Genomic DNA, 16,329 nt, shown 5'->3' with positions numbered 1-16,329 from the left:
GACAGTTATAGTATTTTTTTAGGTCACACAAAATGCTGGAGTAACTCAGCGGGTCAGGCAGCATCTCAGGAGAGAAGGAATGGGTGACGTTTCGCCCTCAATCCTGACATCAGACTGAAGGGTCTTGACCCGAAACGTCACCCATTCCTTCTCTCCCGAGATGCTGCCTGACCCGCTGAGTTACTCCAGCATTTTGTGTCTACCTTCGGTTTAAACCAGCATCTGCAGTTCTTTTTCCTATATTATTTCTTTAATAAGCTTACATTGATTGACGGTTTCTGTGGCAACTGAAGATATTAATCAGTAAAATAACCGTGTTCAGAATGAAACGTCCTTCCTTTCGGTAAGTGCATTAATCTTGCTATTTTGTTGCAAGGCATCAGTCTATATTTCAGAATCCTACTCTTCCCACTAATTAAAGATTTAACTGTTTTCTAATTTAAGTTACCAGCTATTTTCAGTGTAATAATTTTCTACAGAGAGCGATCCCTGGCTCACAAGTACAGTCGTGGCTGGTGGTGTGAGCTTAGAATGGTCAAAATAACCGGTATGGGTAGTGCACACAGGCATAGAACTAGATTGAATTTCACGTGAGAAATGCCTTCTTTTTAGATTTTCAGTGTTTGCAAATTTGCATTTTCAATTAATTTCATACAAAGGGTGGTGGGTGTATGGAACAAGCTGCCAGAGGAGGTAGTTGAGGCTGGGACTATCCCATCGTTTAAGAAACAGTTATACAGGTACATGGATAGGACGGGTTTGGAGGGATATGGACCAAATGTGGGCAAGTGGGACTAGTGTAGCTGGGACATGTTGGCCGGTGTGGGAAAGTTGGGCTGAAGGGCCTGTTTCCACACTGTATCACTCCGTGACTCTATAACTGTCTTCATGCAAGAACTGAACATGCCCAAGTTCATGCAATTTATGTGTTAGATTTCTCATCGCATACATTTTGTTATCTATATTAATTATATCAGAGGACCAGATTATGCTTCTCGAGGTCCAATGCTGGCACATTCGACATCTTGCACCAATACTGTGGTTAGCACAGAGCACATGGACAGGGCAAGATACGCTGAGCTGAGGCCTGGTCACACTCTTGTCTTAATGCCTTCATTTTGCTCAGCCTTATTGCTCAATTCATTTCCATCACTTAAATATGTCGTAATTGTCTTTCCAATTTACATAAAAAGTTAAAGCACTTAAAAATCTTTCTCAACTATAGTTAAATGTTTCTCATGATCAAAGATATCACAAAATGTTGGAGTAACTCAGCGGGTCAGGCAGCATCTCAGGAGAGAAGGAATGGGTGCCGTTTCGGGTCGACACCCTTCTTCAGACTCAAAGATGCATGGACAACATGAATGCACAGAGTTGTCAGAAGGGTACTGGGTTGTTCTCGTGACCGGGGCTCAGCGGGACAAAGTACCAAAACCCTGTGGCTGTTTATGGACATTTCAACTTTGTGGGACAGACACCACAGCAAAGAAATGTGTAGGAAGGAACTTGCAGATGCTGGTTTAAACCGAAGGTAGATACAAGATGCTGGAGTAACTCAGTGGGACTGGCAGTATCTCTGGAGAGAAGGAATAGGTGACGTAACGGGTCGAGGCCCTTCTTCAGAATGAAGATTATTCAATAGCAAGGAAACTTGATTAAAAAAACAGGACTGCAGGAATAGTCCCGGCTGGGTGCAGTGACTGTGGGCAGTTCAATTTCATCATTAAACACCTGCTAAGTAATCCAAACTATGCATAATTCATCAATTCAACAGCTGGCATTAAAACGATTTTCAATCCATCATCTCTCAGCCTGAAGACGGGTCTCGACCCAAAACATTACCTATTCCCTTTCTCCAGAGATGCCATCTAACTCAGGAATAAGGTCTGGGATTCATCTCGACCAAGTCGAAGATCATAAGTGATAGGAGCAGAATTAGGCCATTCGGCCCATCAGGTCTACTCCGTGGCGGCGCCTAACGGCTGCGGCTCGCTAGCAGTCTGTTCGTCTTTTTTCCTTTTTTTTTGTTGTGTGTCGGTGTTGGGATGGTTTTTTTTTTTTTTTTTGGTTGTGTATGTGTGGGGGGTGGTGGTGGTGTGGGTGGGGGGTGGGTGGGGGAAACCTTTCTCTTTTAGGTCTCTTCCTCACGGCGCGGGGTGCGGCTCGGCCGCGGGGCCTAACATTGCCCGGTGCGACTCGGCCGCTGGACTTAATAGTGCCCGGTGCGGCTCGGCCGCGGGACTTTTCATCGCCCGGTGCGGCTCGGCCGCGGGACTTTACATCGCTGGTGCGGCTCGGCCGCTGGACTTAACAGTGCCCGGTGCGGCTCGGCCGCGGGGCGTAACATGGCCCGATGCGGCTCGGCCGCGGGGCTTAACATCGCCCGGTGCGGCTCAACATTGCCCGGTGCAGCTCAGCTGCGGGACTTTTCATCGCTGGTGCGGCTCGGCCGCGGGACTTAACATCGCCCGGTGCGGCTCGGCCGCGGGACTTTACATCGCTGGTGCGGCTCGGCCGCTGGACTTAACAGTGCCCGGTGCGGCTCGGCCGCGGGGCGTAACATGGCCCGATGCGGCTCGGCCGCGGGGCTTAACATCGCCCGGTGCGGCTCGGCCGCGGGGCTTAACATTGCCCGGTGCAGCTCAGCTGCGGGACTTTTCATCGCTGGTGCGGCTCGGCCGCGGGACTTAACATCGCCCGGTGCGGCTCGGCCGCGGGGCTTTACATCGCTGGTGCGGCTCGGCCGCGGGACTTTTCATTGCTGGTGCGGCTCGGCCGCTGGACTTAACATCGCCCGGTGCGGCTCGGCCGTGGGACTTAGCTGCGCAAGGCTCGGTCGCGGGGCCTTCCATCGCCCGGCTCGGCCGCGAGACGTTTCAGCGCCCGGTGCGACTCGGCCGCGGGGACTTCCATCCCCTTGCGGGGACAGTGCGGGTCGGTCGGGGACGAGCTGTCTGTCCGTGGGCGCGGGGAAGAGAGTGGAAGTTTTGTTGCCTCCATCACAGTGAGGGGGTGTTTGGAGTCACTGTGATGGACGTTTATGTTGGGGTCATGTGTCTTGTGTTCTTTTTTGTGTGTGACTGCTATGTAGTTTCGTTCGGTACCTTGGTACCGAATGACAAATAAAGCTCTGTTGAACTGTTATTGAACTGTTGAACATTCAATCGTGGCTGATCTATCTCTCCTAACCCCATTCTCCTGCCTTCTCCCCATAACCCCTGACACCCATACTAATCAAGAATCTATCCATCTCTGCCTTAATTATATCCGCTGAAATGTCTAGTAAAATGTTTCAGTCTGGCGTGTACACTGAAACAGATGAACTGTTTTGTAAACAAACATGGCCACCCCATCTTTTATGTGGTAAGATCTGTTAATGGCACAGTGGTGCAGCTGGTAGAGCTACTGGATCACAGGACCAGAAACCCAGGATCGATCCTGACTGTGGGAGCTGTCTGTGTGGAGTTTGCACGATCTTCCTGTGACCGCGTGGGTTTCCTTCAACATCACAAACCCATGCGGGTTGTAGGTTAATCGGCCCTCTGTAAATTGCCCCTGGTGTGTAGGGAGTGGGCGAGAATTTTGGGCGGCACGGTGGCGCAGCGGTAGAGCTGCTGCCTTACAGCGAATGCAGCGCCGGAGACCCGGGTTCCATCCTGACTACGGGCGCCGTCTGTACGGAGTTTGTACATTCTCCCCGTGACCTGCGTGGGTTTTCTCCGAGATCTTCGGTTTCATCCCACACTCCAAAGACGTGCAGGTTTGTAGGTTGATTGACTGGGTAATATGTAAAAACTGTCCCTAGTGTGTGTAGGATAGTGTTAATGTGCGGGGATCGCTGGGCGGTGTGGATTCGGTGGGCCAAAGGGCATGTTTCCGCGCTGTATCTCTAAATCTAAAAAAAAAGAAAGTGGGATAACATAGAACTAGTTTCAGCAGGTAGATCGATGGTTAGCGTGGACTCGGTGGGCAATGTTGTATCGAAACTAAACTAAGCATCCAATACTACATTACGCACTTCCAATTTGCCTTATAAACAGACTAATGCCACCCCTCTAAAACTGTAAGGGTGGGTTCAGAACTATTACTTTTGTCTTTCAACACCAGTCTGTAGCCTCAATGTATTTCAGATTAAAAGCACCACATACTAATTACAGGTACGCCTCAGCCTCCGATGGGGTTCCATTCCGAGAAACCCATCGGAAACCAAAAGTACTGTAAGTGGAAATGCGTTGAAAACGCGCGATCATGTGGCCGGAAGCGAGCGGCGGCTCGCTAGCATTTGCACCATCGCAAGTCGAAACATCGTAAGTCGGGGAAGCACCTGTATACATTAATGCGTCAATATCTGCTGAACCTTCTGATGCTAACACACCCCATCAGGCACCTAAATCTAGAAATTGGCAACAAACACACTTAACAGACCGAGCCGATTACAAGACCAATTAGTAGAGGCTGAAGCTGGGTGTAAAATATGACCACGTGACATATGAAGGAAGCATTCATATAATAGTCCAGAGAAAATGCAAATACCTTGCATCAATAGTTTATTGGCACTGAGTTGACACTTACCAATAGTCGGAATAGTTGTGACAACTTCCCCGAGTTTCAATTTGTATAAGATGGTCGTTTTGCCAGCAGCGTCCAGACCAACTGCAAGGAAAAACACGATACGCTTATTTTACTATTGAAGAAAGAAACACACCATTGCAGATGATAACGCTGGGTTTTGGTGTGGCTGCAGAGAACCATCAGGGAGACAGGAATGAGGAAGATGAGAAAACATTTCTTCACACAGAGAGTGGTGAGTCTGTGGAATTCTCTGCCACAGAAGGTAGTTGAGGCCAGTTCATTGGCTATATTTAAGAGGGAGTTAGATGTGGCCCTTGTGGCTAAAGGGATCAGGGGGTATGGAGAGAAGGCAGGTACAGGTTACTGAGCTGGATGATCAGCCATGATCATATTGAATGGCGGTGCAGGCTCGCAGGCTCGAAGGGCCGAATGGCCTACTCCTGCACCTATTTTCTATGTTTCTATGACACATAATGTGAGAAAATGCAACCTCGTTCACTTTGGGAAAGATGGTGCAATTTTTTTTAAAAAATGGCGCAATATTGAAAGATGTGGGTCTGAAGAAGGGTCCTGACCCGAAACATTATTTATTAGACAATAGGTGCAGGAGGAGGCCATTCGGCCCTTCAAGCCAGCACCGCCATTCAATGGCTGATCATTCTCAATCAGTACCCCGTTCCTGCCTTCTCCCCATACCCCCTGACTCCACTATCCTTAAGAGCTGGGTGTCCTAGTGCATCAGTCAATGAAAGGAAGCATGCAGGTAGTGAAGAAAGCCAATGGAATGTTGGCCTTCATAACAAGAGGAGTTGAGTATAGGAGCAAAGAGGTCCTTCTACAGTTGTACCGGGCCCTGGTGAGACCGCACCTGGAGTACTGTGTGCAGTTTTGGTCTCCAAATTTGAGGAAGGATATTCTTGCTATGGAGGGCGTGCAGCGTAGGTTCACTAGGTTAATTCCCGGAATGGCGGGACTGTCGTATGTTGAAAGGCTGGAGCGATTGGGCTTGTATACACTGGAATTTAGAAGGATGAGAGGACATCTTATTGAAACATATAAGATAATTAGGGGATTGGACACATTAGAGGCAGGAAACATGTTCCCAATGTTGGGGGAGTCCAGAACAAGGGGCCACAGTTTAAGAATAAGGGGTAGGCCATTTAGAACGGAGATGAGGAAGAACTTTTTCAGTCAGAGAGTGGTGAAGGTGTGGAATTCTCTGCCTCAGAAGGCAGTGGAGGCCAGTTCATTGGATGCTTTCAAGAGAGAGCTGGATAGAGCTCTTAAGGATAGTGGAGTGAGGGGGTATGGGGAGAAGGCAGGAACGGGGTACTGATTGAGAGTGATCAGCCATGATCGCATTGAATGGCGGTGCTGGCTCGAAGGGCTGAATGGCCTACTCCTGCACCTATTGTCTATTGTCTAGCTCTATCTAGCTCTCTCTTGAATGCATTCAGAGAATTGGCCTCCACTGCCTTCTGAGGCAGAGAATTCCACAGATTCACAACTCTCTGACTGAAAAAGTTTTTCCTCATCTCCGTTCTAAATGGCCTATCCCTTATTCCTAAACTGTGGCCCCTGGTTCTGGACTCCCCCAACATTGGGAACTTGTTTCCTGCCTCTAACGTGTCCCACCCCTTAATAATCTTATACGTTTCGATAAGATGTCCTCTCATCCTTCTAAATTCCAGTGTATACAAGCCTAGTCGCTCCAGTCTTTCAACATATGACAGTCCCTCCATTCCAGGAACTAACCTAGTAAACCTACGCTGCACGCCCTCATGTTCTCCAGGGATGCTGCCTGACTTGGTGAGTTACTCCAGCACCTTGTTTCTTTTTTTGTAATCCAGCATCTGCAGTTCCCTGTTTCTGAAAGCTGTTATTTAGATGGATCTAAATGTTTTACCAACATTTTAAGTTAAAAAGCAGTGTCCAAAAATGACAGGAATGCAAAAGCAAACAGAATCTATTAGGAGTGCCACAATCTAATGAATTGGTTATCATCAGTAGATTTTAATGTCTTAAACATTCCAGGACACTGGCTTGCTGAGATAGACACAAAATGGTGGAGTAACTCAGCGGGTCAGGCAGCATCTCGGGAGAGAAGGAATGGGTGATGTTTCGGGTCGAGACCCTTCTTCAGACTGATGTCAGGGGAGGGGGCGGTCCTACCCCAAAATGTCACCCATTCCTTCTCTCCCGGGATGCTGCCTGACCCGCTGAGTTACTCCAGCATTTTGTGTCTACCTTCGATTGTAACCAGCATCTGCAGTTTCTTTCCTGGCTGGCTGACACTGTACAGGTCGATTACTCTGACAATTCCTCCCTCTGTTGGTGCTCCTACCCTCGTTACACTCAGTCTGAGGAAAGGTCTCCACCCAAAACATCACCTGTCCATTCTTTCCACAGATACTGCCTGACCCGCTGAGTTGCTCCAACATTTGGCGTTTTGCTCAAGATTCCAGCACCTGCAGTCAGTTCCTTGTGAATCCATTTTTTTTTGTTGCTGAAATCTTGTTGTTTATTGTGCTAAATTAATTTTGTAATCTAACTTTTTTCCGCTTCCCCAGAATAAAATGAACCAACTTGCTTCTAAGTTTCACTCAGATCAGGAGACGAGTAAATTAACTTCAATGCTGTATTGCGAGTCCTGAGTTTGAGCAAAACTTGGCAAGATCTTCCCAGTCTTTAAATAAACCCGCTCTCGTATAATGCAGCAAAACTACACAGAGGCAAACAGCACGGAAACAGGCCCTTCATCCCAACTCTTCCTTGGTGACCAACATGCCCCATCTATATTAGTCTCACCTGCTGAATTTGGCCCATATCCCTCTAAACCTTTCCTAACCACGTACCTGTCCAAATGTGCTTTAAATGTTGTTATAATACCTGCCCCAACCACACCCTCTGGCAGCTCGCTCCGTATACCCACCACCCTCGGCGTAGAAACGTTTCCCCTCAGGTTCCTATCAATTATTTCCCCCCTCACCTTAAACCCATGGACTCCATTTCTTGACCCCCCTGCCCTGGGTAAAAGACAGTGATCCATTTGCCTCATTTTATACGCCTCTGTGAGATCACACCCCAGCCTCCTGCGCTCTGAGGAAGAAAGTCCTACCCTACCCAAGCTCTCCCTGTGGTGCAGGCCCTCGAGTCCTGGCAACATCCTCGTAGATCTTCACCATACCCTTTCCAGCTTAACAATATGCTGCCTACAGCGGGGCGAGTGAAACTGAACAGAGTACTCCAAACGCGGCCTCACCGATGTGTTGCACAACTGTAACGTGATGCCTCAGGTTCTGTACTCAATACCCTGACAGGTAACGTGTTCAAATGTGCCGATTCTTGGCAGGTTCAGTAGGTATAAGGGTGCTGTTGGCAGAACACGAAACTCGCAGCATAAATACAGACTGGAGCTCCAACTCATTAATTGAATCGGCACACCACCCCCTCGTAAGATGGTAAACACACATCACTCAGCCCTGACTCCATATGGAATGCATTTTCAGAGCTCGACATTCATTTTGCCACACGTAGTAATGAAACCATTCCCAACCCAGCCAGATACTTAAAGTGAAGCGAGCCCACGTTTAATTTCTCTGCTATTATTTCAATGCTTAACTTGTTTTAATTGAAAGCCTGCACATACAGTGCATTCACCGCCCACAGGAAGCTGTGCTGCAGTCTCAGGGACAGAGGTGAAGAAAGGAGGGCAGGAAAGGCCCCAGATCCCCCTCTACAAACCGGTCACACCAGTTCACCTTGGGCAGCTGCTCTGCTGATATGCTTCACTGAGTCATGACCATGCCAGTCTGTCCCAGTATCCCATCCACCTGCATCTCGAAGGCAGCGAGAGGCAGTGACGTGAGAAGGCAGAGAGTCGGGACGTTGCCGTTTCCAGCTTTCAATATCACAGCTGATCCAACACCAAGAGCAGAGGCTTGATGATTTTAGATTTAGAGATACAGCGCGGAAACAGGCCCTTCGGCCCACCGGGTCCGCGCCGCCCAGCGATCCCCGCACATTAACACTATCCTACACACACTAGGGACCATCTTTACATTTGCCCAGCCAATTAACTCACAAACCTGCACGTCTTTGGAGTGTGGGAGGAAACCGAAGATCTCGGAGAAAACCCACGCAGGTCACGGGAAGAACGTACAAACTCCTTACAGACAGCGCCGGTAGTCGGGATGGAACCTGAGTCTCCGGCGCTGCTTTCGCTGTAAGGCAGCAACTCTACCGCTGCGCCACCGTGCCGCCATGAGAGGCAATGCAAGGAGCCAGGGGCTCCATCCTCAGTGTCTGTTCCAAGCTGCCCCCCGTGGCTGAATGTTACATCCAACAGTGGGTCAGATAGGCTCAGAGCCCACGTCACGAGTTACAGCCTCAATACTCTGGGGAAGAAGGGATGGGGGGTACAGTGGTGGAGCTGCTGCCTCACAGCGCCAGAGACCCAGGTTCCATCCTGACTGTGTGGTCTGTGTGGAGTCTGTGCCTTCTCCCTGTGACCGTGTGGGTTTTCTCCAGGTACTCCAGTTTCCTGCCACCTTCCAAAGATGTGTGTGTTAACTGGCCTCTGTAAATTGTCCTTTGTATGTCGGAAAGAACTGGTGTATGGGGTGATCGCTGGTCGGGACGGACTCGGTTTGCCACGCTGTATCTCTAAAGTGAAGACCACAGGGGAGTCTGCATGTACTTGCCCTGCAGCTCCTGGATGTCACACTCTTGTGTGACCCAGTTTGGATGGCTGATCACCTGCCTTTGCCCCAAACAGACCCTGCAATCCAGGACACACATTGTCAGCACACACTGCCCTAGATCAGGGAGCACTGTCGCCAGCATGCTGCCCCACTTGCCCGGCTCCAGGTGCCAGCATCTGCAGTCTCTTGTGCCCCTACCATCTTGGGTGTCAGGGTCAGGAGTGGTGCAGTGGAAGCCAATTCTCTGGATGCTTTCAAGAGAGAGCTAGATAGAGTTAAAGATAGCAGAGTCAAGGGGTATGGGGAGAAGGCAGGAAGGGGCTACTGATTGTGGCTGATCAGCCATGATCACAGTGAATGGTGGTGCTGGCCTCCTCCTGCACCTATTGTCCATTGGTATGGAGGGGGGTGGAGGCACCAACCAGGTTAACAATGGCCGTTTTGCAATGGACATCAGGTCTGGTTCAGTGTTAGCATTGGGGCATAGTATTTCAGTATTAATTTAAAAATATCTAAGTACTGATACTCAGTTCTCAATAGGTTTGTCGTTGACATGTTGGGCTTTATACGCAAGCATATACCAACAATACAGTTTACATTTTGGAACATTTTCTTGATTAGTACAGGTGTCAGGGGTTATGGGGTGAAGGCAGGAGAATGGGGTTGAGAGGGATAGATCAGCCATGGTTGAATGGTGGAATAGACTTGATGGGCCGAATGGCCAAATACTGCTCCTAGAACATATAGAACAGGAGCAGTGGAATAGGCCCTTTGGCCCACAATATCCATGCCAAACATCTATATACTAAAACTCTCGTTTGTTATCTTGTTTGTGACTGAACTTCAGCCAAAACGGTACACGATAGCGCGACAATTTTAGGCCCGCTTTACTCACCATTGTCACTTTAGTGATAATGCAAGTACTTTTATTGAAATCGGAGTTATATATTTAAAGTTATTCACATTTTAAAGTTTAAAAGGAGGGGAGGGGAGGAGGGAGGAGTGGGTGAGAAGGGAGATGGGAGGGGGGGTTGAGGAGAGAGGGGAGAGGACAGGGTGCTGCACCAATGCAGGAGAGGTTTGGGCCCTACGGGTCCACTTGGTCTAGTGTTCAACTAATCGTAGGTAGACACAAAAAGCTGGAGTAACCCAGCGGGTCAGGCAGCATCTCTGGAGAGAAGGAATGGATGATGTTTCGGGTCGAAACTCGAAGAGTCACCAATTCCTTCTCTCCAGGGATGCTGCCTGTCCCGCTGAGTTACTCCAGCTTTTTGTGTCTACCTTCGATTTAAACCAGCATCGGCAGTTATTTTCCTACACACGTTAAACTAATCTCCACCTGCATGTGATCCATATCCCTCCATATCCACGTTCCTATGTGGACACCTGGTGAAAGCCTCCACCATCGCCCCTGACGCCGCGCTCCAAGCACCCGTTCCCTGTGTAAAAACACCTGTCCCGCACTTCTTTAAGCTTTGCCCCTCTCACCGTAACATTCAGCCCTCTGGTCTTTGACATTTCCACTATGGGAAAAGTTTTCTGCGTAACAATAGAGGGAGGACGAGGAAATGACGTGTCGGAGATGATGTGGGAAAAGACGACGTGCGTTAATTGAGCGTGTCGTCGGTGATTCGAGACAACAAACAGCACCAGCTTGTCGTCGCTGCTTGTGTGGCAGTTAGCAGAGGAACAGCAAGGGATAGGGTGTCAGGACACCAATGGGAATGTAGTTGAAAGAGCCAGGTGCACAAGGTGCAGGTGAGGAAGCAGAGAGATGGGGCAAACTGAGACAAGCACGGATAGGCATTATAACGGAGAGAAACAGGAACAAAAAGAGGGAATATTATTCAATTCTCTTCTTTTCTTATTTTCTATTATTTATCTAAGATGATATTCTAAATTCTTAGGTATTTATTCACAAAATGCTGGAGTAACTCAGCAGGTCAGGCAGCATCTCAGGAAAGAAGGAATGGGTGACGTTTCGGGTCGAGACCCTTCTTCAGACTGATGTCAGGGGGGCGGGACAAAGGAAGGATATAGGTGGAGACAGGAAGATAGAGGGAGAACTGGGAAGGGGGAGGGGAAGAGAGGGACAGAGGAACTATCTAAAGTTGGGGAAGTCAATATTCATACCGCTGGGCTGCAAGCTGCCCAGGCGAAATATGAGGTGCTGTTCCTCCAATTTCCGGTGGGCATCACTATGGCACTGGAGGGGGCCCATGACAGAAAGGTCAGACTGGGAGTGGGAGTTGAAGTGCTCAGCCACCTGGAGATCAGGTTGGTTAAGGCGGACTGAGCGAAGATGTTGAGCGAAACGATCGCCGAGTCTGCGTTTGGTTTCGCCGATGTAAAGAAGTTGACACCTAGAGCAGCGGATGCAATAGATGAGGTTGGAGGAGGTGCAGGTGAACCTCTGTCTCACCTGGAAAGACTGTTTGGGTCCTTGGATGGAGTTGAGGGGGGAAGGTAAAGGGACAGGTGTTGCATCTCCTGCGGTTGTTATTCTTATGTTTGCACTTCAGCCATGGGGTTTGTCGAGTTACAAGTGAAATTGGGGTTGTGTGGGGTCGCTTGAAGTCACGAGAATTTCCAAGAACCTGGCAGATCTGTGAAAAACCTGGCAAACATCCACTCCCAGTGCAGTGCAAATTCAGATGTTCTCACTCCTACAGAACTTTAATTACTGAAGGTGTCAAAGAATTCTCAAGTGCCTATAAAGGAGTGAAATCAAATACATGTTGACATCCAGGGAAAAAGGCTAATATTAGGGCAAATGACCGAGAATAGATTTAATATAGAACTTTAAAAAGAGAGATGGTGGGGGAGGAGGAAATTCTGTAGCAGTGCCCCGGGAACAAGAGGTGATGAAGTATTCAACCAGAGGTGTTCAGAGATCTGAAACAGCCTGCCAATCGGGATGATAAAGCAAGAGCAACAAATGAAAAGGGTGTGGTGTGAATTAGATTGTGGGAGACAGAGTTAGGAACACAGTCTCTGAACATTTCCTCACAAGGCTGTCCATTTGCATCTCCAAACTCACTTCCGCCTGCACATCTACACATTTGAAATCAGTTAAGTCTTTGGCTACTTTCCACAACATTCCTCAACCCACTGACGATGTATCGAATCATCCTCGCCTCCACTGTAGCCTGAACAAAGTCACCACGCCCTCTTTTGTATAGTCTTCACTCTAGGCTCCCGCATGTTTGGGCAAACAGACACATTCAGCAGCCCTCACCGAAGCCGGATATTGAGCAGGACAATACAGGCAGCGTCCGAGGAGCAAGCAACACTTGACAGCACCACCCCCTGTGATCAGCTTTTGGCAAAGGCAAGTGCTATTGGCCTTTACTCCCTCTACACTTACGACTGCGCCCCCACCCATCCCACCAACACCATCATCAAGTTCGCGGATGACACGACTGTGGTTGGACTCATCTCAGAAGGAGATGAGACAGCCTATAGGGATGAAATCCAAAGGCTGGCAGCATGGTGTTCAGTGAACAATCTGGTCCTGAACTCCTCCAAAACAAAGGAACTTATAATTGACTTTAGAAAAACCAGTGGAGATTACGACCCACTCTACATCAATGGGGTCTGTGTGGAAAGGGTACCAGCTTTCAGGTTCCTGGGTACGCACATCGCAGAGGATCTTACCTGGTCTACCAACACCATCACCACAGTAAAGAAGGCACAGCAGAGACTCCACTTCCTGAGGATCCTCAGGAAAACCAACCTGCAGGAGAAGCTCATGTTGTCCTTCTATCGCTGCTCCATCGAGAGTGTGCTGGCATACTGTATAACCACATGGTATGCCAGCTGCTCAGAAAAGGACAGGAAGGCCCTTCAGAGGGTCATCACGACGGCCCAGAAGATCATCGGCTGCTCACTGCCCTCCCTGGAGCACCTGTTCAGCCTACGCTGCCTCAGTAGAGCAGGCAAAATAATAAAAGATCCATCCCACCCCGGCCACCGTCTGTTTGTTCATCTGCCCTCTGGTCGACGTTTCAGGTCGATCAAATCCCGAACAAACAGACTTAAGAACAGTTTTTACCCCAGGGCCATACGAGAACTGAACACTACCTTTGCACTAGGCAACACCGTTAAAAAATCTTGTACTTAATATAATTGTATTTAATTGTATTTATGTATTTATTTGTTTTTGCATTTATTGCATATATGTTTGTACGCACCGTCAGGATTGGCTATTTTTTTAATTTCGTTGTACTCGTTGCAATGACAATAAATGAATATTATTATTATTATTGCGATTTGCATCACGGATTGTAGACCATGAATGGTCAACACACATCACGAATGCTTAAATATACAACGACTGACTTGCCTCTCTGACACATGAAGGTGCAAGCTCAGTTCCCACTCCCATAAAGCAGGTGACCGGGTGCTGGCTCGAAACATTTCCAACATCATGTACTATTGTGAAAGGAATTTCTTTCCAGCTGTTATCAGGCTACTGAACCATCCTTTCGACAACTAAAGAGCCGTCCTGACCCATCATCTACCTCATTGGAGCCCCTCGGACTATCTTCAATTGTACTTTACTGGACTTGCACGAAATGTTATTCTCTTTATCCTGTAATCTGTACACTGTGGACAGCTTTATTGTAAACATGTATGGTTTTTCCGCTGACTGGATATTACGCGACAAAAAATCTTGTCGCTGTACCCTCAGCACAAGTGGCGATAAACTAAACTAAACTTTTAAAACTGTGATGGGAAAGGGAATCTGAGTGGGAGGGTGCAGTTTGGCAATGCCGGGCCAAATCCTCAAGGAGCCCGCGCTTGTACCTGTGATCAGTGGTGGACCAGGTCTGGGCATTGCCAGGGGACCTGGGAAGGGTGTGGGGAACCAGGCAATGGGGGGGGGGGGTGAGGGAAATCAAGCAGTTAAGAGGCTGTGAGTGAAAATGGGCAAGGGAGAGGAAGCTCAGGTGGTGGGGAATGGGCAGACGGGGAAGCGGGCAGCTGGGAGGGGGAAATGGGTGGAGGGTAGGGAACGGGTAGTCTAGGCCCACGAGGAACCGGGAAGGAGGGGGAACCCGGGGGAGGCGGGCAACTGGGCAATGCAGGGAGGGGAGTGTGGGGGAAACCTGCACCAGATAGCCCAGCTGTTGGCGGCTGTGCAGTAGAAAACAGATCCAGGAACAGAGGGCAGGGGGAACGGAAGAGGAGCAGGTACGTGGACAGGGCAGTAAGGGCACATGGGGAAGTAAAGGGGAGGGTTGGGGAGGGGAGAGAGACGGGGGGAGGAGAGGGACGGGGGAGAGAGAGAGAGGGGCGGAAGAGAGACGGGGGGGGGGGGGGGAGAGAGACGGGGAGAGAGGGTGATGGGGGGGTGGGGATGAGGGGGGGAGTGGATGATAGGGGGAGTGGATGAGGCGGGGAGGGAATTGGGGGAGGGGATGAGGGGGGGAGGGGATGAGGAGGGGAGTGGATGAGGGGGGGAGTGGATGAAGGGGGGGATGAGGGGGAGGGGATGAGGGGGGGGATGAAGGGGAGGGGTTGAGGGGGGAGTGAATGGGGGGGAGGGGATGAGGGGGGAGTGGAAGGGGGGGAGGGGGGAGTGGATGAAGGGGGGATGAAGGGGGAGGGGATGAAGGGGGAGGGGATGAAGGGGGGAGGGGATGAGAGGATCATGAGGGGGTAGGGGATGAGGGGGTAGGGGATGAGGGGGGAGGGGATCATGAGGGGGTAGGGGATGAGGGGGGAAGGGAATGAGGGGGGAAGGGGATGAAGGGGGAGGGAATGAGGGGGGGAGGGGATGATCAGGGGAGGGGATGAGGGGATGATCAGGGGAGGGAATGAGGTGGGGAGGGAATGAGGGAATGAGGTGGGGAGGGGATGAGGGGACGATGAGGGGGGGAGGGGATGATGAGGGGATGAAGGGATGAGGGGTCGGACACCGGGCCGAGGGGAAACCACAGGCCCGCTGGACACGGGGCACGCGTCAGTTCCCCTCAACCTCAATCTCGTCCCCATCCACTCACCCATGAGGATGCGCATCTGGCGGCCGCCAAAGTACTTCTTGATGAGGTTGGACACGGTGAGACCCATGGCTGCTGTCTGTCCGCCCGTCCGCCGCGCCACGTCACCTGCCGCCGCCACGAACGCGCAGACGTCACGCCGCCGCCGCCGCGAACGCGCTGATGTCAGGCCGCCGCCGCCGCCACAAACGCGCTGACGTCAAGCCGCCGCCGCCGACAGCACACACCTGGAGCCACAGATGTGGCCGCCGCCACGAACGCGCTGACGTCAGGCCGCCGCCGCCACGAACGCGCTGACGTCAGGCCGCCGCCGCCGCCACAAACGCGCTGACGTCAAGCCGCCGCCGCCGCCGCCGACAGCACACACCTGGAGCCACAGATGTCTATAGGTGAACACTTATTTATAATACGTGCTTTAATTCACTTCGTGAAATAAATAATTCATTAATAATCAATAAAATAAATAAAAAATATTCATAAATAATATTTATTTCACCACATAAGCAATATTTAGTGACGGTAGCGCAGCGGTAGAGTTGCTGCTTTACAGCGAATGCAGCGCCAGAGACTCAGGTTCGATCCTGACTACGGGTGCTGCACTGTAAGGAGTTTGTACGTTCTCCCCGTGACCTGCGTGGGTTTTCTCCGAGATCTTCGGTTTCCTCCCACACTCCAAAGACGTACAGGTATGTAGGTTAATTGGCTGGGTAAATGTAAAAATTGTCCCTAGTGGGTGTAGGATAGTGTTAATGTGCGGGGATTACTGGGCGGCACGGACTTGGAGGGCCGAAAAGGCCTGTTTCCGGCTGTATGTATATGATATGATACGATTCCAACATTTAGTGAAATTAGATCACGTGATAGGAGCAGAATTAGGCCATTCGGCCCATCAAGTCTATTCCACCATTCAACCATGGCTGATCTAATAAGATGAAATAAGAGTTCCTGTTTTTAGAGCCTCTTTTGTTGCAGTTTTACTCGTGGGTCTGCCCAGGACAGAGCTGCTGTTTGGAACTAACGCTCCTCCTCAACGCAAGCCCCAACAACAG

General features: G+C 50.0%; 1 protein-coding gene across 1 annotated transcript in view; it reads right to left on the bottom strand.

Annotated features, from left to right (window-relative positions):
- The window catches only part of LOC144601962 (ADP-ribosylation factor 4-like), a 22,738-nt gene extending 7,292 nt beyond the window's left edge, over nt 1-15,446 (bottom strand). Inside the window, exons 1-2 of the mRNA XM_078414604.1 lie at nt 15,284-15,446; nt 4,573-4,653 (exon numbers count right to left, since the gene is read on the bottom strand). Coding sequence (XP_078270730.1) covers nt 4,573-4,653; nt 15,284-15,350 — 148 coding nt within the window. The 5' untranslated portion in view covers nt 15,351-15,446. The remainder of the gene's footprint in view (nt 1-4,572; nt 4,654-15,283) is intronic.
- Nucleotides 15,447-16,329: the final 883 nt, after the last annotated feature.

Source organism: Rhinoraja longicauda, chromosome 17, assembly GCF_053455715.1.
Source record: "Rhinoraja longicauda isolate Sanriku21f chromosome 17, sRhiLon1.1, whole genome shotgun sequence".
Taxonomy (NCBI): Eukaryota; Metazoa; Chordata; class Chondrichthyes; order Rajiformes; family Arhynchobatidae; genus Rhinoraja; species Rhinoraja longicauda.
The sequence above is the reverse complement of the archived record's forward strand: the minus strand, read 5'-3'. Positions and strand labels throughout refer to the sequence as shown.